The sequence below is a fragment of the Pleurodeles waltl genome, chromosome 4_2 (assembly GCF_031143425.1).
Source record: "Pleurodeles waltl isolate 20211129_DDA chromosome 4_2, aPleWal1.hap1.20221129, whole genome shotgun sequence".
NCBI lineage: Eukaryota > Metazoa > Chordata > Amphibia > Caudata > Salamandridae > Pleurodeles > Pleurodeles waltl.
This window is the reverse complement of record NC_090443.1, coordinates 711,521,696-711,547,622: the sequence shown is the minus strand read 5'-3', so window position 1 is coordinate 711,547,622 and position 25,927 is coordinate 711,521,696. Positions and strand designations below refer to the sequence as shown.

General features: G+C 40.6%; 1 protein-coding gene across 1 annotated transcript in view; it reads right to left on the bottom strand.

The window, feature by feature from the left end:
- Positions 1 to 424: 424 nt before the first annotated feature.
- LRRC8C (leucine rich repeat containing 8 VRAC subunit C) overlaps positions 425 to 25,927 on the bottom strand; it is a 168,486-nt gene continuing 142,983 nt past the window's right edge. Inside the window, exon 3 of the mRNA XM_069232323.1 lies at positions 425 to 4,015. Within this exon, the coding sequence (XP_069088424.1) occupies positions 1,745 to 4,015 (2,271 nt within the window). The 3' untranslated portion in view covers positions 425 to 1,744. The remainder of the gene's footprint in view (positions 4,016 to 25,927) is intronic.

The window sequence follows — 25,927 nt, the reverse complement described above, 5'->3', positions numbered from 1 at the left end:
ATGATTTTGACCTACTTCCTAATGGCAGCAACAATGCGTAATGTGTGCTGGAAAAAATCAGAATGATTGCCATGATTAGGATGCACTGGGACCTTAAATGCCACCGTTAAGCCATACAGCATATTTAATAAATGTGCAGCAATTTGAAGCTCCTTATAATAGAACGAGATGAAAGCTTGAGTTTCCCTGGAAACTTTGAGCATTCCCATTAGTTCAGACTAGAGGATGTGACACTATCTGAGACTTAGGCTGCATGTATTCCCTGAAATGGTCACTTACCAGTAGTATTTAGCATGGTAAAATGACTAATGATATCCACTTTATCTAGCACTTAATGGAATATCGCGCAACAATGAACTTTGTATTACAACGTATACAGTCTTGAGAACACCTAGTTAATGAAGCTCAGCAAGTTTGAAGAGAGTGATTTTATCACAATGTTTATTTAAAATAAATACCAGTGAAAAAGAATAAAAATATATAACATTCTTAATTTATTCTATGCTTATTTTGCCACAAATGCGGACACTGCAACTTTGACTAGTCAATCGTCCACTACTTAGAACCTTCATATTAATCTCAGCAGCCTAAGTCTGTCCTGCACAGCCTTCACATCTTCACATTTGCCTACAGAAAAATATCGCTGTGATGTAAAGAACCTGCAAACTTTAAACAAATAACGCCCACTGGATATAAAAAATATGACATTAACATTTCCCAGAGAAACATAAAATAGGGATGAAATATACAATGCTCAAAATGTATTAGTGCAAAGCAACCTACGTTTAGATCAGTGTCAGAATAAAAAATAGATAAATGTTGACTGTAAAAAAATAGAAGTAAATATGTCTTATAAATATATGTACTCCTTAGTCTATTTTGTTTATGCCGACACAGCGTTGTGTCAAAAATAAAGAATATAAACAGCGATACATTTTAGAAAATATTCTGGTACCCCTATGTTTCAATTAAATGAAAGTAGTAATGCCATATAGTAGCAGCTATAACTGATACTCGTTATTAAAAACAATCTAGACATAATTTTGCCCTACCCTCAAGAGGCATAAAGGAGTCGCTTATGAAATCGTGCTTAGGGTATCCAAAATATGGCTATTCTATTTCCTTTGCTCTACTGTCTTCCCGCCTAGTTGTGAACTGCTGGTTAAAGGAAGTAACGACTGAATGAACAAGGCGTAGCGTTTTCCCATCAATAGGTCGAAATCAGGGAAAGTAATGGGAACCAAGTTCCAGTCCATTTATTTGATCTCACTTCATTTGCAACAATCTTCACACTTTTTTATTTCACGACTTATCTAAATACCCTGTGTAGCAAATTGTTTCATATGTACCCCTGATGAATTTGAAGGCATCTAAAGTGTATTAGCTTTTGACTCACCTAGCTTTTCACTCTCAAACCCTTTCACTTCCCACTTCATCCTTCCCACCAATCACACCTCGACATTTTGACTTTTGTTACTAGTCCACACAAAGAGTCATTTTTCTGCACTCCTCTCATGGAAATCAGGACCAGTTTGGTGGTGCAGTCCATTCTGCCCCAAAGTGTTGCACCTATTCTAGAACATTTGAGATGGTGACTTGCCAGCAAGCAAGTAACCTTTGTATAGACAAACACTCTGTGGGGCATTCCTATTGGATTTTCAGTTTACTTTTTTCAATTCTCACAGTACATCATTTTTCTTCAGCAAACAAATAGTTGGTAATGTGCAAGTTGAAGAATCCATTACTACTCAGTTTTCATGTATTCACGGACTTCACATGGCAAGGTTTCAAACAAAGTGTCCTCCACTATCAGTCCATTTCGCTTCAGAGCTTTGCAGACTCCAAGTTCAGGAGGAAGAGTTTCAAAATGATTACCTTTAATGTCCAAGTAGGAAAGGAATACCAAGTTACTGATTTTGGGTGACAGTGAGCACAGGTTATTTTTTCCTAGTTTCAAAGTTTTCAATTTCTTACAAAAATAGAGTTCATCTGGCACACTTTCCACTTTGTTGCACGCAATGGAAAAATACTGCAAACTTTGTAGCACGCCTATTTCCGGTGGAATGAATCTAATGTCGTTATAAGACAAATCCAGGTATCTTAGTTTGTTGCATAGGAACAGGTGAGAGGGAAGAACTTCTATTTTGTTGTGACTAAAATATAATCGTTCCAAGCAGCTCAGTTTTTTAATGTGTTCGGGGATGTAGGTTATGCTATTGTACCACAACTTCAGGATGGTTAGTTTTCGCAAATGTTGAAAACTTAGTATTTCTTCAATTGATTTGAGATTATTTTCTTTCAAATCTAGTTCCTGGAGAGTAAGTAGACTGAAGACAGCATGAGGTATGCGCTCCAAATCACAGTGAACTAGTTCTAGCTCAGTTAGGTTTACCATTTTCTTCAGGTTGTTCAGCATCACTAATTTGGTGCCATCATTATGTATCGAAAGCTTTTGTAGGTGACTGGAAACATCAACAATGGGTTGGGGTACTTTTGATAAGTTGCTTTTGATATACAAAATTTTCAGGCTTTTCAGCTCTCGAAAAGACTCAAGTGTAATGTTTTTTGAAATATCTGGACTTAATGAGCCAATAAGGTACAGCTCTTCTAAATTTCTTAGCCCATACATCCAAGGAGGAAGTTCTCTTATGTCATCAAACTTGACTCTTAAGATCTTCAGGTTTTCTTTCAGGAATGCCAAAGCTGCAGTGTGGATTTTTACAGAGCACTGGTACAAAGAGAGTTCCTGTAAATTGTCAAGTTGAGCGATTGTGGCTGGTATCATAACATTATTAATGATTTCAAGCTTTAAAGATTGAAGTTCTGTAATTTCAAAAACTGTGTCTGGAAGCCCAGATAGCATGAATAGCTGCATCTCAAGGCGGTTGTTGGAATTTGTCTGTAGTCTCTGTCTCAGCTTTTCAGGTGTCCATTCATTGTTTAGATTCAACTGCTTCAACTTGTTTTCACTTACCTCTGACAAGAATACTGCAAATCGTTTGGAATACAAGGGATCATACTGATCAATCATGTGAAACATGAAGGCAAAGTCATTTTTGACATCTGGAATATCATCAATTCCTGACTCTTGGCGAACATATTCAAAGGAATATTCTTTTAGAGAGCGATAGAAGAGCCAGTATAAGGTATAAAGGCATGTTAAGCCATATACACTCACAAAGCATAAATAGCAGAAGGAAAGTTTGGAAAACAAATGTGCCATGGTATGATTGCAGGAAAAATGTTTATATCCAGTCATATCTTGTATATCAACATTGCAGTCCACTGTAAACTGAACCTCTGAAACTAGTGCACTGTTGTATCCAATAATGATGAGAAATTTTATAACTTTAAGTATAGTTTGTCGAACATACATGGCATATAGCAGATCCCCTTCTTCGACATGAAGTCTGAATTTTTTCACCTTCTCAAATAACGCCTTTGCTTGCTCTCCCTCCTTCTTATCCAGAGCACCAGCTGTTGCCTTATCAACCACAAACTTCTCAGGTATTGATTTTAATGACTGGGTCTTCACCAACGTGCCTTCGACCATAGATAAGTTTGCATTGGCTTTGCTTAAATTGTTCTTCCTGTTGTCTTTTTCTTCCGGGTCCTCACCAGATACCTCAGATAAAGCTCTTGTGGTCCACGGAGAGTCAAAACATTTCCCCAGTATTGAAATGAAGTGCTCAATTTTGGAGCTTGATCCTGGGAATTTGAACCAGAAATTACTGCAAAGCATGAAAACCAGTGTATGGATAAGGACAAGATAGGGGAAATATTTTGCGTACCAATGCAGGGCACGCTCATAACACATTTGATTTATAAAGCTGTACTGCTGCAGGTCGAGGTCAGTCTTCAGCCCCCGCATTTCCACAGTGGCAGGTGTGGTGGATGGCTTCACTTGTGGCAGCTGTGCGGCACTGGAAATGGCACTTGAAGAATTGACAACAGATGTGTGGTTTTGCGCAGGGTGTACTCTTTTTGGAAGACAAATTATCTTGTCCTGCATAACCTGAAACAAAAGCAAGATACAGATAAATGTTCAGATTTTTAATTGTGCCAGGTTTAACTGCTACCTGTGAAACAGAATCAGTGAAAGTAGAAAATAAGAAATATCATAAACATTAGCTTTTTTTACAGACATGAAAATTGTACATATTTCATGTGGAGTCTTTATTTTTAGCAAACATAAACTCATAAAACATAAAAAAAACAAAATAGAAATGGGATAACAGATGAATTGTAGACAGGGTGTGTCCTTTCCTTTACAAAGCACTGCATTTCAAATAATGGCTAGTTTTGTTACGTTTTAAACTCATCTTTGGGATAGTTGTCAAAATGAGTCTAGGAAATATTGATGATAATAATATATTTATGGCATTCTCTGGGCCATTAATCTTAGATAAGTACTGCCTTTAAAGAAAAATAATGTATGTAGTGGCAGAATGTCGCCTTGATTACATTAGGAATATCTTCTTACGACAAGCTCATTATGCTATGCTATGAATTGAGCTACTCCATGTGCACTTTACTGGGGTGATCCAGGGAGTAACTGTAACAGCCTTGTGAAGTTCATTTGTACCAGTTCCTGGAGCCACAGGTGGAGACTAAACCCGACTCATTTGAGCTTGGTGAGCCTCTGGTCCCAAGAATTCAGCAACAAAACAGTAAAGAAAGAATGGTGCCATAGCAGTCATGAGTGCAGCTTCTTCTGGTGAAGGGAGATACTGACTTCATGAGTGGAGACTTGTGGCAGAGAATTATACATTAGTAAAACCATTTATGTGTGACAGGTATCGTTATGTGGACAGCTGTCAGGCAGAAATGAAGTAATCTGAGGCCATAAACACAGGTTTACAGCCACAAATGGGTTTATGAATCAGGCCCTTAGCGAGCTTAAGATGGAATTGAGAGGTTATAGGCGGAGGGGTATGGATTGTCCTGTAGTCCTAGAGACCTTCCATTGCTACAACAACGGGCGGGCCCGAGAGTGCTGAACTGGAGGGGCAGGGCTCTTTTGGATGACAAGCAGGTTGATATCAAAGAGCTCCTAATAGGGTGTGGGTGTTGGTTGTCAGGCTTTATATTAGCATAGATTTATGAAATTCCAATGGCGGGGGATATTGGTTGAATGCATAATACTTACCTGGACCATCAAAGGCAACAATGGGGTGACTTTATATTTGAGATGAGGTAGGCAAGCTATATTGTAGAAAAATATAACTCAGGGGTGGGGGCTGTGTGGCTGACCAACAGGTTGATATGAAAGGGCTCCTCATAAGGTGTGGTTTGACAGGTTCAAAATGGCATAGATGTATAACATTCCAATGGTGGGGGACTGTGGCTGAATGCATAATACATACTTGGACCATCAAGGGCAACAATGGAGTGGTTACAAAGCAGAGAATGTGATTTTATATTTGAGATGCGGTAGGCAAGCTATATTGTAGAAAAAATAGAACTAAGGAGGAACATGTTAAGATGCTCAGGAAATGAATCTGATATGTATCCTTCTGTTTTTAGATAACAGGGATTCTATTGTGGCAAGGGTTGACTTCCTAATACAAATTGTTAAATGTCTTACAGATACCAATTGGAGATACGCTGCACTGGTTGGTACAATGCAATGCAGGTCTATAGTGTGACAAAGCTTGATACCCAAAATTAATATACTTATATACGTCAGGATTTGAAACACAAGTCACTTCCACTCTATCCTAGATTATACCAAAAATGGTTCAAGTACTACTAGAACGAGTGTTGTGGTCATCTCCGAAGAATTATAGAATCTTATGAATCAGTTGTATTTGGTGGGATCATGCTAGACAACCACAGTTAGGAAAGAGGGTTCTTATGTGCCTCCACTCAGCATTAACTTCTTTGGTAGCACAGATTTTGTCTTTATAGGGACAGACTGCTTTGTGTGATTAGAGATTCAAACTTTCTTGATAAGTCCTTGTCCGATCATCTCCATTTGCTGGTAGTGAAGAAGTGGAGGGATAATATAATTCTAATACTGGCAGGGCAACCTCAGAATCTCTGGCACTTGAAGATCATGCATTTGAAAATGCAAACTGGAAGGTGCTCATCAACCTTTTAATAGATAATGAAGGGTCAGTGGATAACGAACTGCACTGTAGAAAGCAGTGCAGCTCGTCATAAGAAGGAGTGCTTGTCAATATCATGCATGGTCAGACACATGTTGAACATGAAAGAAGAAGATATGAAGAAGGCGGTAGGTAAACTAGGTAAGACCAAAGTGTTAGGTTAAAATCTGCCAAATGCAGGGAAAGATTGCAGGGTTATTTCGCATGAGGCATACAGTTAGGAAATATAATAATAGCACATATGACATGAAGCAGGATTGTGAAGGCGTTAAGCCAAGTTGAAATCTAGTTTGACTCATGATTAGAGATTGTCAACCCAAATGTATCCTAACAGTGAAAAAGCAGCACCCACGGGTTGTACACACAGCAGGATATCAATTAGGAGATAAAAAGGTTTTACAGAAATTTTTTAGCCAGCAGGCATGTGTCACCCCAGAACAAGTGTCACCCCAGATTTCTTAAATAAGGGACTCAATCCATCATGGCAACAGATATAGAAGCTCTTAGGGCCCCCAATGGGTTGTCTGAGACATGTTTGGTTTGGCTATTATCAGCATGGTTAAGACACCAGAAGGACATGGGTTACAACACGAAAGCTATAGAGCTTTTACAGTCTTGTTAGTTACTAGAATGTTTGCAATGTGTGTGAGCAATTGGTAAAATGAGACCTACCTAGATAAATCAGACAGAATATTATTGTTGATACTTAAGACAGGAATGAATCAGAAGAACTGTAGGTCCTTCTGGACACTCACTATGATCAATGTTGACAGTATGATTCTTAGCCCTGGGCAGGCAGGGGTGGTGAGTTTGGTAGTGCAAGAATATTAGGTTGATTTCATCCTAGGCAGATTCACAATGCAAAATATTTGTAGATTGTTTATGTGGCAGGAGCTGATGAAATGTTTAACAATGTACATGGCCGGTTTAGAAGCTCATATGTTGTTTAATCCTACAGACTGACATTACATAATTGAAACCTTCAGGCAGTTTGGCTTAGAGACATTATTTAAAGATGAGTTCCTTACTATATGCAAGCCACATAGCCAAAATTAACATTAATACATTTTCTTTGGACAGAAGGCAGGTGTGTTTGAGAAACACTTATTTTTTCCCTTGCAATATATCTTCTTGCTTGTCTTCACAGGAAAATGCTTGAAGGGAAAGGAATTATAGCAACCATTCAGTCCCATTTAGTCTCTCAGTATGTGGACAATATTTTTAAAAAAATATTTCTGATCCTAGGATTACATTCCAGAACCCTTGAAGTAAGCAGAAAGAAGAATTTGGTCTAATAGAAGTCTACTGGTAGAAGGACAGTGGATTGCTACATTGGAGATCTGCAGATAACATTGTTGTGAAAGCATTTCCAATATCTTGAGTTTGCAAAGCCATAAAACCAACTATCAAGCATATGAGCATAATGCAGAAGGATGAGGTTCCTCTTGAAATTAATGTAAAACTTCTCTTCATCAAAAGCTAAAATGACATTGGTGCCATGAGCGTTTTACATCACATGTCCAAGAAACTGCTTAATGCTTTCTTTCATAAAATTTAGGTTCTACTTCTGCAGCTGTTTTAGGAAGAAAACTGACCAAGGAGTAGGGTCTTAATGCAAAACCCTTCCTCAAAAATGTATGGGCAGGGAGCTTCGGGCTTTGAATTATATTATGGAGCTCCCCACTTGTATAGGTGGTTTCCTGGTTTAGTACAATTTGATCAGATGACGAGATTGATTATGTTACTAGTTATTCCCATCTCAGGTCAGACTACAAAGAAACAATAAAGAAATGTTCATGTCAAAGCTTGTAATGAGGTTGAATTGTGCCTTTCTCATGCAGCGAATTTTTATAACTGATGTGCATTTAACAAGTGGAGGGATACACATTGGGATGTCTGTACAGTAAACATAGATTTATGGACTTTGCCCACTATAATAAGCAGCGATGGACAGGGGCGTTACAAAGGCCGTTGCAGCCCCAGCGGCTATAGAGCTTTGTTTTAGCATATGCGGGGTGTGCAGTAGTTGTAAGGAAGCTTGGTCTTGGCTATCCCCAGGAGCCAGAACCACATATCATTAGCAGAATGCTGAAGGACTTAGGAAAAGGTGTAGATGTATATCAGAAGTATACCAAAATTGCTGCTCTTTTCAGGTACACTGAGTGGTCGCCAGGAACCAGGAGATGTTGCATTGATAAATCAGTACTCCTATGGCAGTGTTTAATAATGAGACTATTAATTAAACATATGGATTTAAAATTTTACTTCAAGCCTTTACAACACAACAGTTGTAACATATGTTTAAATCCCAGGTTAGAGATAACTGCTTAAATTGTTCTCCATCTCGAGCATCTTACATTCTGATGAAATGCTCAGCTGTTGTCCACTTTTTGGGAATGCAGCAGTTGGATATCGCTCGAATCTCACAGGATGATAAATGATGCTCTCAATCGTTGTTTACTACGCATAACACAAAGTAGGAAATAAACTTTCATCTACCTTTATAGCTGGAAATAGTGCTTATTGTATGACAGGCAGCTCTGCTGTAGAAGCTGTGGTTAGCTCCCACACAAATAGACTATCTCCATATTTACAAAAATAGTTTACAGCACGTTTAGAGAGAGCTGAGGGAAGAAGGAAATAGTCCCAGGACCTGTCAGGGGACTAATGAGGACCAATGATAGGGCAAGTAAGATTTAACTGATTAACTAAAAGTGTCACATTATCATCGTAGAACAGTACTGCACATAGGCTGCCCTGACAAGTAACCAACATTTCAATGAGAAGGATGTATGTTTCTTCAGAGTCTGGATCTCAAATACTGACACCTGCAGGCCTTTATTGAAAAACTTCACCTATAAATCAAGCTACAGATAAAAGTTACAGTCGTGGCTCGCGGTGATTCTGAGTGGAGGGGCAGCGCGCGGGGGTGTGGATGGGGTATTGGAGGAATTAATAACTTTTTAAAATATAAATTTCAAAAACTGACCTTCCCTTCTGCAACGCTCCTCTCTCCCTCGTTGTGTCAGCAGCAGGCATGCACAGGCTTCCACCCTGCCCTGCAGTCAATCCTGACGCTGCTCAAAGCAGCATCAGGTTTTGCTGGGAGTGCCCAGCCATGGCGCTCCCAGGCAGACTGGGAGCCTGTGCAGGCTCTATCCAGCACAGCAACTCTGCACAAAGCACTCCCCTGTGCTTGTCACCCCCAATGCCCACCCCTTTCACAAGGAAGGGATAATAAACAAAGTTGCAGCTTTGCGCGTGGTGAGGGTCCTCCGCCCTTATGGAGGACCTGCCCCTGTAAAGTTATTTTGCAAACTCTCACTGGGAAGCATATGTTTAGCTATGAACATTATTTTTTGGTAATCAAAAAATTAAGGTGGTCTACTTCATGTGGTAATTAAGATGTAACTATGGATTAGGCTTGTCTTGGTATACACTTTGAATGAAACTTGCATAGGGTTATGTGGACATGACTGGCTACCTGTAAAGACTGTATAGCTATGGATTGGTTAGCCAGAACTTAACGAGAAATATCTGGCAGCTCTGTAAAAACTCCTGCAGAATGTTTATTTAGCTACATATGGGAGAGTTGATGTTTAAGACATTGCAAGCACGAGAAAGCAGTGTACATCTTATTTCTATGGTTCTATGGTCCTGCATAGTGGAGTTTTTCCTCTTTTTCGGTCTGGCTAGAGACAGGTTGTTGTTTACCAGATCTCATGTTACAACACACAGAAAGGGGTTTTGGATCAGCCTTCTTCAGCCATTTATTTAATTTCAGAGTCTTTCACAAGCAGACTGCACAGTTTTACAATCTCTTATGGGATGCAGTCGGAGGCCCACACGCTAGCCCTTCAGGGACCAGTTATGGGTGGTGCTGACCACAGACAACAACCCACTGATACAAGCAAAAAACAGCAGCATAAAAACATTTCTAAAGGCACCTCGAGTTCAATATAAATCACTGTGTTTAAGGTCAAGCTGTTCACTTCTCCTGAGATTTTGAGGCTGTCTTCGTATGTTATGCTATGCTGGCACTGGGCAGGTGTGTGGGACTACTCAGAAAGCCATGTCTTCAGCTTCTTGTAGACTGCAAAAACTAAGGAGGAGGCTCTTATGTGTAGCGACAGGTCAATCCATGCTTTAGGAGCAATGTGGGAGAAAGCTAGACTGCCAGATCTGGTTTTGTGTATGGGTGGAATTAGTGTAAGTAGGAGTCTGGATGAGAGGAAGTGTCTGGAAGTTCTGTGAAAAGTGGATGCAATTGTTGAGGTATGCTGAGCCAATGTTATGTACTGCCTTGAAAGAGTGATTGAGTAGTTTGACGTGTTCGTTTGAGGGCCTGTGTACCTCCTTCAGGTATTGAGTTTGAGGGTGATTCAATAGTCTGCAGCTCTCGGGTGAGATTTTTGTTGATCCCAGCAAAGAGGATGTTCCCGTAGTTCAGCTTGATTGTGACCAGTCTGTGTGTGATGAGTGTGTGTGTGACGAGTGTCAGGGTGCTAATAGGGAGTTATTGTAAAATCGTCCTCAGCATCTTCAGGGTATGGAAGCATGAGGTGGAAATTTTGAGTTTGCTGTTGATGCTGATCCAGAGGTTTTTGGCGTAGGTGGTGGTCCTAGATCTGTTGGCCAACAGGTGGAGTCCCATGGTGATGTGCTCTTCTCATGGATCCTGCTTTTGGTTTTATTGGACCAGCGTTCAGACAGTTGGTTTTCATCCAGTGGGTGATCTCAGTCATGCAAGCATTAAACTTGATCTGGGTACTGCGCATCTTGTCCATGCAAGAATGATTTGCGTGTTGTCAGTGTAAGAAAGGATACTGATATCATGAGAATGGATGATGCTGTCTAGAGGGATCATTTATGCCCTGAAGAAGGTTGGGCTCAGGGAGGATCCTTGAGTAACTCAGTCTTGCCCACCTCGACCATGCCTGAAGGTCCACTGACAAGCACATGAATCCTTGGGGTAATGTTATGATGGTACCACCTAGTAAGTCATGTCTTTGTTCCTGGTGTCTTGTTGCCAGTAACATGTACCCATCAAGGCACACCTGATAAATGCCAGCTGCAGAAGTATAAGGAAATGAAACACTGAGAGATTTACAAGACTATAGACTACACGCAGAAATGCATGGTGCATGGAGAAATCACAGAGACGTCGGACAATTCATTTAAAAAGTATGTGTAAGAAATGCTGTTATTCCATTGCCAATTGCTTCAGTCTCTTTTGATCGTTGACTAGCTCAGTATACCTATTTAAAATGGCAGATGGATATGACTTCTATAAAAGGCACAATAAAGGATATTCAATGTATGCTCAGGTGTTGTCAAACTACACTGAATGCTGAAGGCGCATTCTGCCGTGGATGGAGTCTTAACGGTGGGTCAGGATGGGAAAAGGGAGGGAGATCAACCTAATAAAGGCAGTTGTCAGTTTATAAGGTAGGTTTCAACTAACATTTCTTCATTTTATGCAGTGTTTTAAGTCAGATATGTGGCAAGGGTCACACCACTTATGTATGTACCCACCAAATGCTTCTCAAATCACTTTAACTGCAATAGAATAGTACAAAGCCCAGGCTGGCTGTACTGTTCCCATTTTCAAACAAGGGTTGTGCAAGTTGCACATCAACTGGTTTGAGAGTGTGGATTTAATTTCTAATGCAATCTACGTATTTAAAGGTTGCCTCTTTGTTCATTCATAGTAGGTCTCAAAATGACCTGCTAATGAATATTGATTAAGCAGATCACAATTTGCGACCACCAGAGGTTGGCTGTGAATTCTCAAAAAGGACAAAAAGGAAATGTTTTTTAAAGTAGCCTGTGTCCATTAAGAGGACAGGTGCTACTTTAAAAGAAGCTTACTTTTTGTGAAGGTAGCAGAAGTGTAAGATAAATAGTGGTGTCCTGGACCACTGCCTGCTCTCCGCCAAGGTTGCCCACAATTCCCAAAGTAGAAGCTGTACCCTTTGCAAACCAGTTACCACATTAACTTGAGGGTCTGAAACTGATCAATGGTTTTGACTGCAGTTTCTGACACAAGCCATTGAACCATCCATTTTGCAAACAGGAGGGGGGATAGCTGTGTAATGCCCCCTCCTATCTGGAAAGGATGGCTAAAGCCATTTAACAGAAAGACTTGATTGGCTGAATCACAGTGTTTGCAACTGCCAAAGGTCTCTGGACATCTGACCAATGTCCTTAAATGCTATAAGAAATTAACTATATTATAGTCCTAATATTTTTTAAATACTACTGGTAGTAATGAGTGTCATAGACTAACTTGTATTTGGGACAGAACATTACGGACCCTAACCAACAAGAATACAATTTGTCACCTTAAACTCTTCCACATCTTCTCCCTACCTAGTTATACATGAAGTATGCCAAGGCGCGACCATTTTATCACTTCTTTTTAACAGCTACATGGAGCTGCCTGACACAAAGGTCCTTCATAGGAAAATCTCTTTACACCAATATTCTGATGACACTCAGTTATATCTGAAAGTTTCCAGTCCCTTAGACATCACTTCCTATACATTCTTTCTCAATAAGCTAGTTAATTGGGTGGCTTTTCCTATCTAAAACTGAACACATACAAAACTGAGTTCCTTCTAATCCACACAAAGAAATAATGCATGTTACACCTTGTGCTTTGCAGCAGGTACATTAACCTTATGTGCTACATTATGGTGAGTCAAAACTAACCAAACATAAGAGTTTGTTGAATCGGGACTTTCTGCAGGGTCACCCCAGATTTTTGCCTTCCTTTGCTGAACCCATTTTTGCCCAGTGTGCTCTCCTTCCTAAACACGGTAAAATTGGCCTCCACCTGATTGATACATTTTATTTACTTATAAGTCCCTAGTAAATGAGACTTTATGTATACAGGGCCTGTACATTAAATTTTGCTAGTAGCTGGTGGTCTGCAGCACACATTGTGCCACCCACTAAAGTAGTCCTATAAAACACGACTCAGGCCTAACACTGCAGCGTGTATTGCAGTTTTAAACTGCCATTTCGACTTGAAAGAATAATTCTTTAGCCAGGCCTAATTCTTCCTTGTTAATACTTATAATTCACTCCTGAGGTAGGCCATAAAGGTTCATAGGACAGGGTGCATGGTATTTAAAAAGTAGAACATATGTGCTTAAGTATTACATGTCCAGGCAGTGAAAAACTTCTAAAGTCGTTTTTCACTGTAGCAAGGCTATCTCTCTCATAGACTAACACTGGTTACCTCATTACATTAAGTTATTGATAACGTCAGTTTTGGAGCAGCTACAGAAACGCTTCTTCCATTCATTTTAATTGTAATTTAAAATCCTCTTTAAAGATGAAGTTGGATTTTAAGTTGCTATTCTGAAAATGCCACTTTTTTAAAAAGTTGGCATTTCCCTACCTAAATCACAAGTGTCTTTCTGCTAGTGCCCAGGATCACATTATTATAATGGTGCGTCAGTGGGGTGTTGTGTATTCCTTCCAAACATGGGGACAAGAGTGCCTTGGGTGTGGGGCAGGGTTCTCCTCTCCTGAACAGGATGGTCTGATACTCAGCCTTCCTTGAGCCTCAAATGGTAGCCTGAGGGCAGTGCCCACCCCCTTCCTGACTTCCAGGGATGTATGTCTGTCCTTCCACTGACAAATGCAGCTCACACCGAGACTTGTCTGCCTTTGTCACCATAGGCAGTTCTGAGCCAAACCCAGGTGAGGGGCCAGAAATGACCAGAACCGGTTTAGGGGTAGACCCCCACACAAATGCTGGCACTAGGTATAATAATGGCACCATCAGAATCTCTCACTAGACTACCCCTCTCAACCAACAGATCATTTTCTTACACAATTACATTAAGCTAACTACCAGAGTTATCCTGCCGTTATAATCCCCTGAAAATTGCAGATGACCCAACAATATCTCTACGTGATGCTCTTGTCTCGTCCAAACTGTCTGCTGTTTTTCAGTCCTGCCGAGCTCAAAAGATTATCAATCCTGTAGCCCCCCTCCCACTACAGAGCTGCAGCCTGAGCTTGGCACTGGTCGTCCTGCACTAAAGGTGGTGCTACAATGAGGCGTCATCAAGAAGATATAACAGGCTGGTAGACCTCTGCTCTTTCCAAAGTCTCAATCCACCCTTAAACCTCCAGTGTTTACACTTTTACAGTCCTTTATAAATAGGGCTCCTGGTTTTCTGTTTTTACTGATTTTTACACATAAATACAGATAGAAAACAATGGCCCTCATTCTGACCTTGGCGGGCGGCGGAGGCCGCCCGCCAAAGTCCCGCCGTCAGGTTACCGTTCCGCGGTCGAAAGACCGCGGCGGTAATTCTGACTTTCCCGCTGGGCTGGCGGGCGGTCTCCTTCAGACCGCCAGCCAGCCCAGCGGGAAAGAGGCTTCCACGATGAAGCCGGCTCGGAATCGAGCCGGCGGAGTGGAAGCTGTGCGACGGGTGCAGTTGCACCCGTCGCGTATTTCACTGTCTGCGCAGCAGACAGTGAAATACATGTAGGGGCCCTCTTACGGGGGCCCCTGCAATGCCCATGCCAGTGGCATGGGCACTGCAGGGGCCCCCAGGGGCCCCGCGACCCCCCCTACCGCCATCCGGATCTCGGCGGTCCGACCGCCGGGATCTGGATGGCGGTAGGGGGGGTCAGAATCCCCGCGGCGGTGCAGCAAGCTGCGCCGCCGCGGAGGATTCAATGGGGCCGCGGTACACTGGCGGGACCCCGCCAGTGGTGCCGGTCCGACCGCGGCTTTACCGCCGCGGTCGGAATCCCCATTGAAGCACCGCCGGCTTGTCGGCGGTGCTCCCGCGGTCCTCCGCCCTGGCGGTCAAAGACCGCCAGGGTCAGAATGAGGGCCAATGTGTCTCCTGTTCACATTTATTTTTAAAAGTGGAAAAGTACTGAAAAAAGAAGTAAAAAAACATGATAAGATTTCCTTAAATAAAGGCATATGTTAACACATATTTGTAGAATTATACTAATACATGCCTGTAGCTGTTGTGCTTTGTTATATTTGGCTGCTTAAATTGTTAAAATGTGACAAGCATCGAAGTATGAGTGCATGTTTAGCAGTAATTAAATGACAAAATTTACAATTTTACAAGTCCATGTATTTTCAAAACAGAAATTAAATGGGGAAAAATACCAATAACGTGGCCACAAACATAAATATGGATAAATGCAGGCAGAAATGTTACAAAAATGGAATAGCATAATGACAGGAGCCCTATTTATAATGCCTCAATATTTTATAACTCCTAAAAGATTAACCCATCTTTAGCTGTTTATGTTTTTCACTGGATCACTGACAGCAGTTTCTTCGGATCACAAGTGGAACGGGAACGCCATAATAAAAACTCTACTACTTTGTTAAATTAGGAATTTGTTGACATCTTGAGGTTGTTTTAATTGCTTGTAGTTTACTGGTGTATTTAAATGCCTTTTAAGATATGTTTCATTTAATCAGCGTTTGAAATATCGCTTAAACGGGTTTATTTGGCCACCCACGACCCAAAACATCAAAGTGATCATATTGGCCTTATTTGTAATCAGTACATTCATTGCAATAGAAAATAATACAGCTTCAACAATCTTTTAAAACGTACAACAAAAAAAACTTTCAACCTTGGGAAAAGCTGAACGAGCCATGGGAATGGGTTGACCTTGAATTGTGATTTAAAGGTGATCTTGAGTCATGAGATCTTGGGTCATGGAGTTTTGCCAACCCATGAGATTCGTGCTTGCGATCTGGACTGCAAAGACCAATGCGGCAAATGTAATGCTAGCTAAAGAAATGTGCCTGCGGTAGCAATTATACATAAAGTGCTAGCCTTATTATTCCAATGCTGTTTACAGAGTCATGTATGTATTTATTTTTTAAACTGCATTTGGCTCTCATGTTCTCTATCGTGTCACAAACAAATGCGTGCAGTTCTCTTTTATTAGGATTCACACACGACATGGTTCGTCTTAAATTCCTAATAGTACTCCTAAGACTCACAGAAAGGAGTAAAGCAGAAATATTCATTTACAGATTTTACTCCTTGCTAACATGTTAAATATTTCCATGTACGGAAAACCCTCCCCTAGTTCCATCTGAAATTCAGGGTATTTACGGCTTTTCACACCCCATTTAAACATGCTCCTGATTATTGAGGCACGACATTTAATTGCACAATTTGAGTGTGAAAAGCAATTGTGAGTTATCTTGGATTTCACACCTTCTTTTCTCATTGGAATAACCTTGTGCTCATCCCTAATGCTAACCATACATCATAAATTGGATTTAGGGTGTAAAAATTCCACAAATTCTGCTCTTTGCGGTGATGACTATTTTGAATTCAGAGTTTAATGCTTATAATATTCTCCTTTTGTTGGCTTCTTGCTAGAGTACTTCTGAATAATTGTGCTGGAGCTCTGCATTCAAGACTTGTTTGAGACTAATCATAGCTTTTTGAAGCCTGAAGGAATATTTAATTTAGTTACGTAGAGCTCCCTTTTTAACTGACTACCAAATATTTTAAACAACTCCGGCAAACTAGAAGACAATTCTCTGCTGTTTTTAGTGTGCAAGTTGTTTGTCACGTAATACTCACAGGGTACAGTTAGCAGTAGTGTTTTTCTGTGTCAGAGTAAGACACCATATGTGAACCTGAACACCACAGGTCTTATCCGTGGTCCAGGGTGGTGGAGGAGGCTCCTTAGAGTTGTTGGTTTAGCCAACAAACTGTGGGTCTTTTCCACTTCCCATACTGGTAACATACAAGGAAAATCACAAGACTGATGCTGCCAGGATGATTTGGTATAAAAACATCATGGTCTAAATATCATCTGACAAAAAAATGGGATCCTAAAATGGTTTAAATATCTTTAGAGATAATAACGGACAATATACACTCAAATGAATGATTTTTGTGTAAATTATATTTTAAAGCTAGACAATACTGGCAAACACAGCTGTGAGTAGGCTGCACGGTAGAAGAGTGGGCATTCCTGCTGCATACACGTGATGGAAACTAGGAGGCCAGACTTAAATTCATTTGTGTTATTATCTTCCACAATTAGTTTTAGAATCCCTCTATACTAGATAAAGCAAAACTGTGCACAGATTACTTCTGCTGCAGGTGCAAGACCCATGGTCGTGCCTTCTTACGCGTCCTTTGGTCCTGCTGCAACCTGGTTTGTTACTAGCAGGGGATTTGTAGTACATTGATGTCCACTAGCAACTGCAAGTTTCTCCCCTCGGCCAAAGTAGCAATGCTAAATCCTACCTTACATCTAGATAGCTTCTCTACATACAGATGCAGAGAAAAGCCAAATCATTATCTGTGGCTAATGTCCATATCCTGAGACACTGAAAATAGTCCACACTGCCTACACATGAAGAGCTTCTCAGGGTAGTGTCATATGAAGATAATATCTCAGACTATATGACCAGATATCAATGTATATGGCGCATAAAGTCTGAGGGGCCGCCGGCTCACGATGCATTGACATATTTTTGTTTTTTAGTGTGGAAGAAAAGCATTCGAGGAAAATCCACGCCTCACTCCCTGTCCTATACCCTTGTCCCCAATCTGTCTCCCAATCCCCACCCATAATTTTTTGCTGACTGTCTCTTCTCTTTTTTGACCTGTTACCTTGATGGACACTGTATATTACATCCCTTTAGTATAAATGTTGTTGTTCAATCTAAATGTATGTCTGGTGTTGATTTCTACATATTGGTGGACTGTATTGTCAATGGACAATAACACATAATTAAATGTTTCAATGAATGATATTGAGGCCACAATATTTATGGCACGTGAAATGAAGGTGACTAATGTTGTAACTGGTCTGTGAGGATGTCAATTACTTCGATTTGGATATTGGTGAAAACTATTGCTTGTGAGATGGCCTATCTGATGGAAGAAGTTCGGCCAAAATAGAGACAACAAGGGGTTTCTCAGGCACACCAACATGTATGTGTTGGATTCGGAGAGTCAGCAAATACAGACACTATTATTAAATACAACTGGGGGAAGCACATTATTAAACAGAAATTTGTGTTGTGTGAACGACTGTGTCATAAGTGGATTTTAATGAATTCTTATGTAACAGGCTTAAACAGTGACTTGGTGTAATTTTCCTTGAAAGAATTAAATTTGAATCAGCGGTTGGTCGCCAGAATAAAAGTTCTATCAAGACAAAACCGAACATTTAATGAAAATATAATCAGACTTCTCGAATCCATTGTGTCTGTTTGCATAAATCAATTATTAGGTTGGGCACGCATTAGAATCAGGATGTGTCTCGGTGAGTAAGGTAGAGAAAAAATAAACTGAATAATGGATAGAGATCCCAGGAGATTACGTATGCTATTAGCAGTAATGTTTATTGTTGTCAGCCCATATTAGTATATAATTGATGAATATAAAAAAGTGCAAAGCTTTCAGACAGCAGTTACACCAGCTCTTGACATAAGTCTCTTTTTTAACGTCTCACGATCCTTGCTGCTTTTTGGTCCTTCACTCAGAGCAGAGTCAGAGCAGCTCTTGATCACACTCAGTCGTTCCCACAAAATCACCATACACAACCACAAAAGCACCCTACTCAATAAACCCAGACACAGCATAACAGAATGCAACCCAGGTAGCACAGACACTCTCAAACATAGTTCACCTCATTCAGCAGGCCAAACCATACTGCACCCACCTCACGAGACACCCAAATATGCTGCGGGTGAGTAGTGCGCTATACAAGTGCTAATTTACATTTTTACATTTACATCATACTGGGCTTGCTGATATACAGACAACCATGCTCATGCCACTGAGTATAAGGAAACACACCCACGCTGAGGCAGCGCACTCTGACACACACACTTAGACACACTACACCCCAATGAGCATACTGGCACAATCCCATAGTGAAACATTCTCTTCAACCAGAGTCACACACTTCATCCCACAAAGCAAACTGGCATAAACAAACATACTACTAGTTTCTGATCTCTATACACCCAACCAGAATCTACCATTCACTCCATCTTCAGACAAAAGCAAAAACATTATACCCCGTTCAGTGCAGTCAAACAATGTCACACATACTTCACCACACTCTGCGCTCTCAAATATAATCAAACACACAAATCCCCTCTAAGCATGCTCTGACACAGGAGGATCAAATCAACACCCTCAGACACAACATCAGGTGTGTCAATTTACTGTTTAGTCTAATTCAACTACACATAAAGATAGGCACTGATTCACTCACCCATGTAGTTTAATGAGCAAAGTTCAGATTCAGCCAAAAGCAGTGTAACACAATTGGAACAAGATATACATCACACTAAGGCCCACATCACTTGATACATAACCATTCCTACTACTACAAGCCTAGAAGATAAGATGCACTCTGGGCCGGCAACCAGGTGTTACGGTGGGCTGGCAGTGTGGGGCCGAGTTCACTGCCATGAGGGTTGGTTTTGTTGCTAGGGTCCTGCTTGACACGTTCGTACTTGCATCACTTCTAAAGAAACAATAAAAAAACAAATGGTTTTAAACTCTGCTTACAGTGTACTTTAAAACCATTTCTTTTTGCCTTGTTTATTTAGAAGCGCTGCGAGGAGGAACATGGCCGACAGGTCCCCAGCAACAAAGCTGACAGTGAAACCCGCCCCCACCCTGGCAGTCCACCGAAAAGCCTAGTGCCCAGTAGAGAAGTCTGTTCCTGGTTCCACCAGTCGAGTTACTCTACATATATTGCCTACAACTTCACCTACTAAAATGTAGTTGGGTTAGAGAGCTCCATGTCACCCACAGCTGTACACTCGCCCACATTTGCCCCTAGTCTCCAGGGATCTGTGTCAGAAAGCCTTGCTGGAGACATGATTTATCATTTAGGACTTGGTGAGCATGGGGGAGCTCCAAATCTACTCATTATGAGCCCATCTCAGGAGAGGAAAGGCTGGCAGCCCTTAAAGAACATCAGCATTGTTTGGAGAGATGCTTTGTATGCCCGGAGAACACACTGTGAAGCAGTATCATTATGGTGAGCTACATTTCCATGCAGGCCACAAACATCTATGTCCTTTGGAGAGGCAGCGGCCATCTTGGATTCTGGGGTGTAAATTACATGGTGGCCTGCAATTGTGAAGATGTGTAGTTGCAGCTGGGGCTTTGCTATGTTATGTTATGTAATGTTACAGTGTTTCATATAGCGCCGAGCTACCCGGAGGCTTCGTAGCGCTAATCAGACTAAATATTAAACAACCTGGAGTGATAGTGTAGCCTCAACATCGATTGAAAGAATGCTACCTTGGGATTAAAATAGCCATGTTTTGATGGCCTTCCGAAATTCTGTCTCTTGTCTCATCAAACGGATATTAAGCGGCAGTGAGTTCCAAAGTCTGGCTCCCTGATACTTCAGAGATCTGCCTCCCCAAGTTGCTCTTTTTACTTTAGGGAGCACAATCAAGGCTTTGGAAGAGGATCTTAATGCTCTTGTAGGTTCATAGAATGAAACTAGTGTTTTCAATAGATGAGGCCCCCTTTTATATAGAGCTCTATGAAAAATACACAAAGCCTTAAACTTAATTCTTTTCCTCACTGGAAGCCAATGCAGAGCGATCAAAGCTTTCTTAGCCGAAGTAAAGCTAGGCATGTTAAACAGTAACCTGGGAGCCGCATTTTGGACTATTTGTAGTTTATTAACCACATACTCTGGGGATCCCAGGAGGAGACTGTTCCCATAGTCCAGCCTAGATAAGATGAGGGCCTGTACTGTAAGTCTTTTGGCCAGGGGAGGAAGCAAACCAATTACCTTGCGAAGTAACTTCAGTATTCCAAAACAGGTTACTGAGAGTCTCCTAGCCTGATAGACTGACGTTAGTCTGGAATCTAACCAGACTCCTAATGCTTTAATATGGTCTTTCGGTGACGGTAGATATTCTAAATGTATTGCTGGCAAAGTATTTTTCGCCGGATTAGACAACCTTCCTAAAAACATTATTTCAGTCTTTTCTTCATTAAGTTGAAGCCTACTCTCTGTCATCCAAGACGACACAGCTTGCAAGCAGGCCGGTAACACTGAATTCTCCACGTCCTTACCAGAGGAAAAAGAGACTACTAACTGCGTGTTGTCTGCATATGATACAAGCGATACACCAAAAGGTTCCACAACTTCTGCCAGGGGAGCCACATAGATATTGAAAAGAGTCGGACTCAAAGATGAGCCCTGTGGTACTCCACATTGAAATCTAAACTGACCGGAAAAGAAAAAGCGATCTAAAACCTGGAAAGATCTGTTTTGAAGAAAGGAGATCAGCCAGTTAAACACTTGGCCCTTAATGCCACTTTTTTCCATTCTTTGAATCAATAGTCCATGATTAACTGTATCAAATGCAGCACTTAAGTCCAACATTATTACAGCAGTCACCAGTCCTAAATCCATCCATTTTCTGGTTTATGTGTATCTGAGACCTCCTTTGTAAGAACTTTTCCAAATATTGTACGGTCGTTGTTTACAGTTATGTTTATCCTGTTACGGAACAGAAGGATTCTTAAGTCAGACAGGGGCGCAAAAGATGCCGCTGCAGACTCCGTGTTGCTGGGTGGCCCAGGCCTACCCATACTGGAGGGGACCCCCTCAGCCCCTACTGATAAAGAGTGTGGGGGACCCCTTCATCATATTTGGGAGGGAGGCCCCTTCACGTTTTGTTATGCCACTGAAGTCAGACCCACTTTGCACTTGCTATGTATTTATGATAATTCATAAGGTAATCAGATTTTCATTAATGCTTATAAAAGTTGCCCAGTTGGAAATCACAGAATATCAATATGTGCTAATTACTTTGCATTGGCACACCAGTCGAGTAGACAATGTAACTTATCTTCCACAGAGAGGTTTTTAGAAAAAGGTAGGGATCCTATTCATAGAAAGAATTGTTGATGAGTAGATGTTTAAAATACATCTTCTATAATTAGCTTCAGGATATCAAGTTCTACATCAAAGTAAAGAGAGGTGATTACATAGAGATATCACTGCTGAATTTCAAATGCAGGAAAACTATGGCCAATTACTTAAGACATCCATCATGCTCTTAATGCTCTACAGAAGTGACGACTGCTAGAGTCCAGAATCTGCGTTTTGTCTCTTATCCAATTCCCCATTTTTACCACTGGCCTTCATATTCTTGAATATGTAAGCTTTGGTGGAGGCAGTAAAAGACAGAAGAGTGAATTGCTCCTGTTGTGTCTCAAGTACAATGTTTTGACTATGATAATGAGATCTTAAGACAACTGAGTGATAAACAGTGCTTAACGAACATGAACTTTTTAAATACCCAATTAAACAGATAACGTTGCTTATCAATACTACGCTGTCTCACTGGAAAGAGATAGGACTCAAGAGTGATAAGAAGCATACTTACCTTAGGGTGGAGTGGTCGCAATTTCTTTGCTTGTACATCATGCCTAAAACCCACTAGCAAACAAACACAAATGATGGACAGAATGTAGAACCAATCAAACATTCACCCCCAGTCACAGATCTGGGTTTAATCCATCAATTATTTTTCTCACTATGCCACCCCAGTTTGGACCCAGCCATATGCAAATCATTCTTGACCCTGTTCCCCATGGGAACAGTCCAGCCCAAACTGCCAGACCAGGTCCTCCCTGGACCAGAAACAAGCATCCTGGCACCGGTTTCAGGCTATCACCCTTCATCAGCCAGGCTTGCTTGAATCCAGTGAAATATGTCCAGACGTGGGTCCCGTGCTTGCTATGCCACCAGATTCAAGATAGCCTGGCTGATGAAGGGTGATACCCTGAAACCGGTCCCAGGATGCTTGTTTCTGGTCCAGGGAGGACCTGGGGAACAGGGTCAAGACTGATTTGCATATGGCTGGGTCCAAACTGGAATGGCATTGCAAGCAATAAAACTGATGGATCAAACCCAGATCTGTGACTGGGGGTGAATGTTTGATTTGTTCTACATTCCATCCATCATCTGTTGTTTTTGCATTTGTAAACCCATAAGCAGGCAAGCTTACCTTTGGGGATTATACCTTGTATAGGCTTACCTACCAAACATTTGTCCAAGTTTGTGGAAAGTTCTTTGTCTTGTACTTACTCGTGTATATCCAAGGCACAAAGAATATCCTGAGTAAATTTGAAGCTGTCTCCACAGACAATGGCAAACAGATAATTGTCACACTTTGAAAGCTTATTCATATGCATCAGGAAAGAGTTCGGGCTCTTGGTGCTGGACTACTACTTTCCAACAAGAAGATCAAACTATTATAAGCATACTAATATGTTTCTTGACAAGTCAGTTATAATTATGTCTCACAACTACTTCATGTTTTAGCAGGATTAGTATGATAAATTACAAGGTACCGCCATGGGATTCAGGCTTGTCCCGTAACATGCCTACCCGGTTATGGGTTTGTGTGAGAGGGAATATACCTTGTCATATGGAGAAAAAGAGTGGACACAATACATGCATTTCTGGTGCAAATGTAATGATGAAACTATAATAATCTGGACAGGTACAACAGAACAGATGAATGACTATCATCAATACCTGAACAAGAATCCATTGAATGTCAAACTGTCCTTTGATATGCATACGTTCAGGCTGCTGTACTTAGATGTCGAATTCTATGTGGCAGGTAACAAAGTACACCACATTCTTTATCAGAAGAAGACAGCCAGCAATAACATTTAACAAGCCACAAGTGCCCATGCTCCTTTGGTAATCATGGGATACCACTGCAGACCTGTAGGAACCGCAGTAAAAACTTAGGGCCTGATTTAGATCTTGGTGGAGGGGTTACTCCATCACAAATGTGACGGATATCCCGTCCACCATATTGCAATTCCATTATAGCTTATGGAACTTGTAATATAGCGGCTGGAATATCCATCACGTTTGTGACAAAGTAACCCCTCCACCAAGATCTAAAACAGGCCCTAAACATCTATTTGAAGGATAAAGACAATAAAACATATCTCAGCAGTAGAGGGTATAGCCTGAATAAAATTGAAAGATGTATTAAACAGGACTGTCGATCCAACACTCTGACTACAACTAGACGCAATGAGGGGCTGATTAAATTAGCTTTCTTCAATATGAATACTAGTGCGAGGTAGGACAACTGTAAAGTCTTGCATAGACTTTGGGGTTATTTAAAAGCTCTTCCAGGACTAAGTGATTACATCATCACAAAATCTAAGCTCACTTATCCTAAGGTGATTAGTTTCAAGGAATTGATGAGTCCTAGTTACACACTACTTATCACCATCATCATCATCAATCATCTTTATTTGGCTGACAATCAAGCCATAAAAGCACAATTCATATATAACACAATGAAACACAACTTCTTAACACACTTATAACAAGACAAATATCTAGACATTTACATATGTAGCAAGTGTAAAATATGCCCTATGACGCTGAACAAGATCTTAAAATGCACATACACCACAACACATTAGTACAGAATAAACTATGTTGTTAACTGTCAGGGTACATATGCTGTGCATGTTATTTTTTTCAGATGGGTGTACTTCTATGTGGGTCTCACCAGTACAAAAGCATGTGAGAGCAAGGGTTGTACTTACCCTTTGTTAAGTCATGGATATCCATCTCAAAACTGTACTAATGGGATACGATTTCATGGAATTGACCATGTTCTCCTTAACCACAGTGGAGGCAACAGGGATCTATCTTTGAGGCAAACAGAAGCTAGATGGATTAGCTGCCTCAGAGTGGTGGTTTTGGAGCTCAATGAAAATACTAAATGTCACCGCTTTTTATAATTTATATGGTACATTGAATGTGCCTCCAGTGTGTAATGCATGCAGAAATGATGGAATCACAAGAGTGTGAACCAATGATAATACTGTTGTGTGAACCTTAAAAGAATTTGCAGTAATAGCATCTATTGATTACTGTGTCACAAAACTGTGGACATTATACTATGTTTCTGTTGTTTGTGAAGTATAATATAACAGTTTAGGGAATGATTGGTGTCTGTGTTATATGACGTAGGTCTATATCATTTCATTATCAAACATACATTTATAACCAGGTTCTCTGAAATGTCTGTTTGGTGTAGGTTAATTTACTATACCATAACAAAGACACGTCAGTGCAATAATTATATTTATGTAAGTTTGTTTAGGAATGGATATGGTTATATTGAAAGTATTTGAACTTTGGACTATAATTAACATAATCTTAAGGAAGTTATGCTTCTGATTTCCGTGCAAATAGACATATTTTAAGATGATGTTTGTTTCTCTTTTCATTGCTTCCTGTTTTCTCCCTGTTTCCCTAACAATATTGATTCAACCTCATAAGTGGATCTCCAGGCAAGCATGGCTTGATATCTAACACTTTAGTTCACAACTCTATTGCCGTTTTTACCCGGCAGATTCAGAGGACATAAGTATAAGAAATGTCAACACTTGTGAGGTCATTTATATGACCAAATTGTGTTGTATCAGCTAATTCCAGACTTCACAATTTATGTGAAGCATTGATCCAAACACCTTTACAAAACTTACATAATTTAAGGATCTGTACCTGGCTTATTTATCAACAGACACATTCTAACATCGTTCCTTAATATCCATTAACACTTTCTTTTCCTCTTTGGCCTTCCGATTGACCTGATTTAATTCTTTTGTTTTTCACAAATGTGCAAACTTTTTGTGGCTAAGATAATTTCTAGCTTTCCACACTGACATGGAGAAAATGTTTAGAGTTCCAGTGGTTTATTTTATTTGTGGCCCAAGCTGATGATTTCT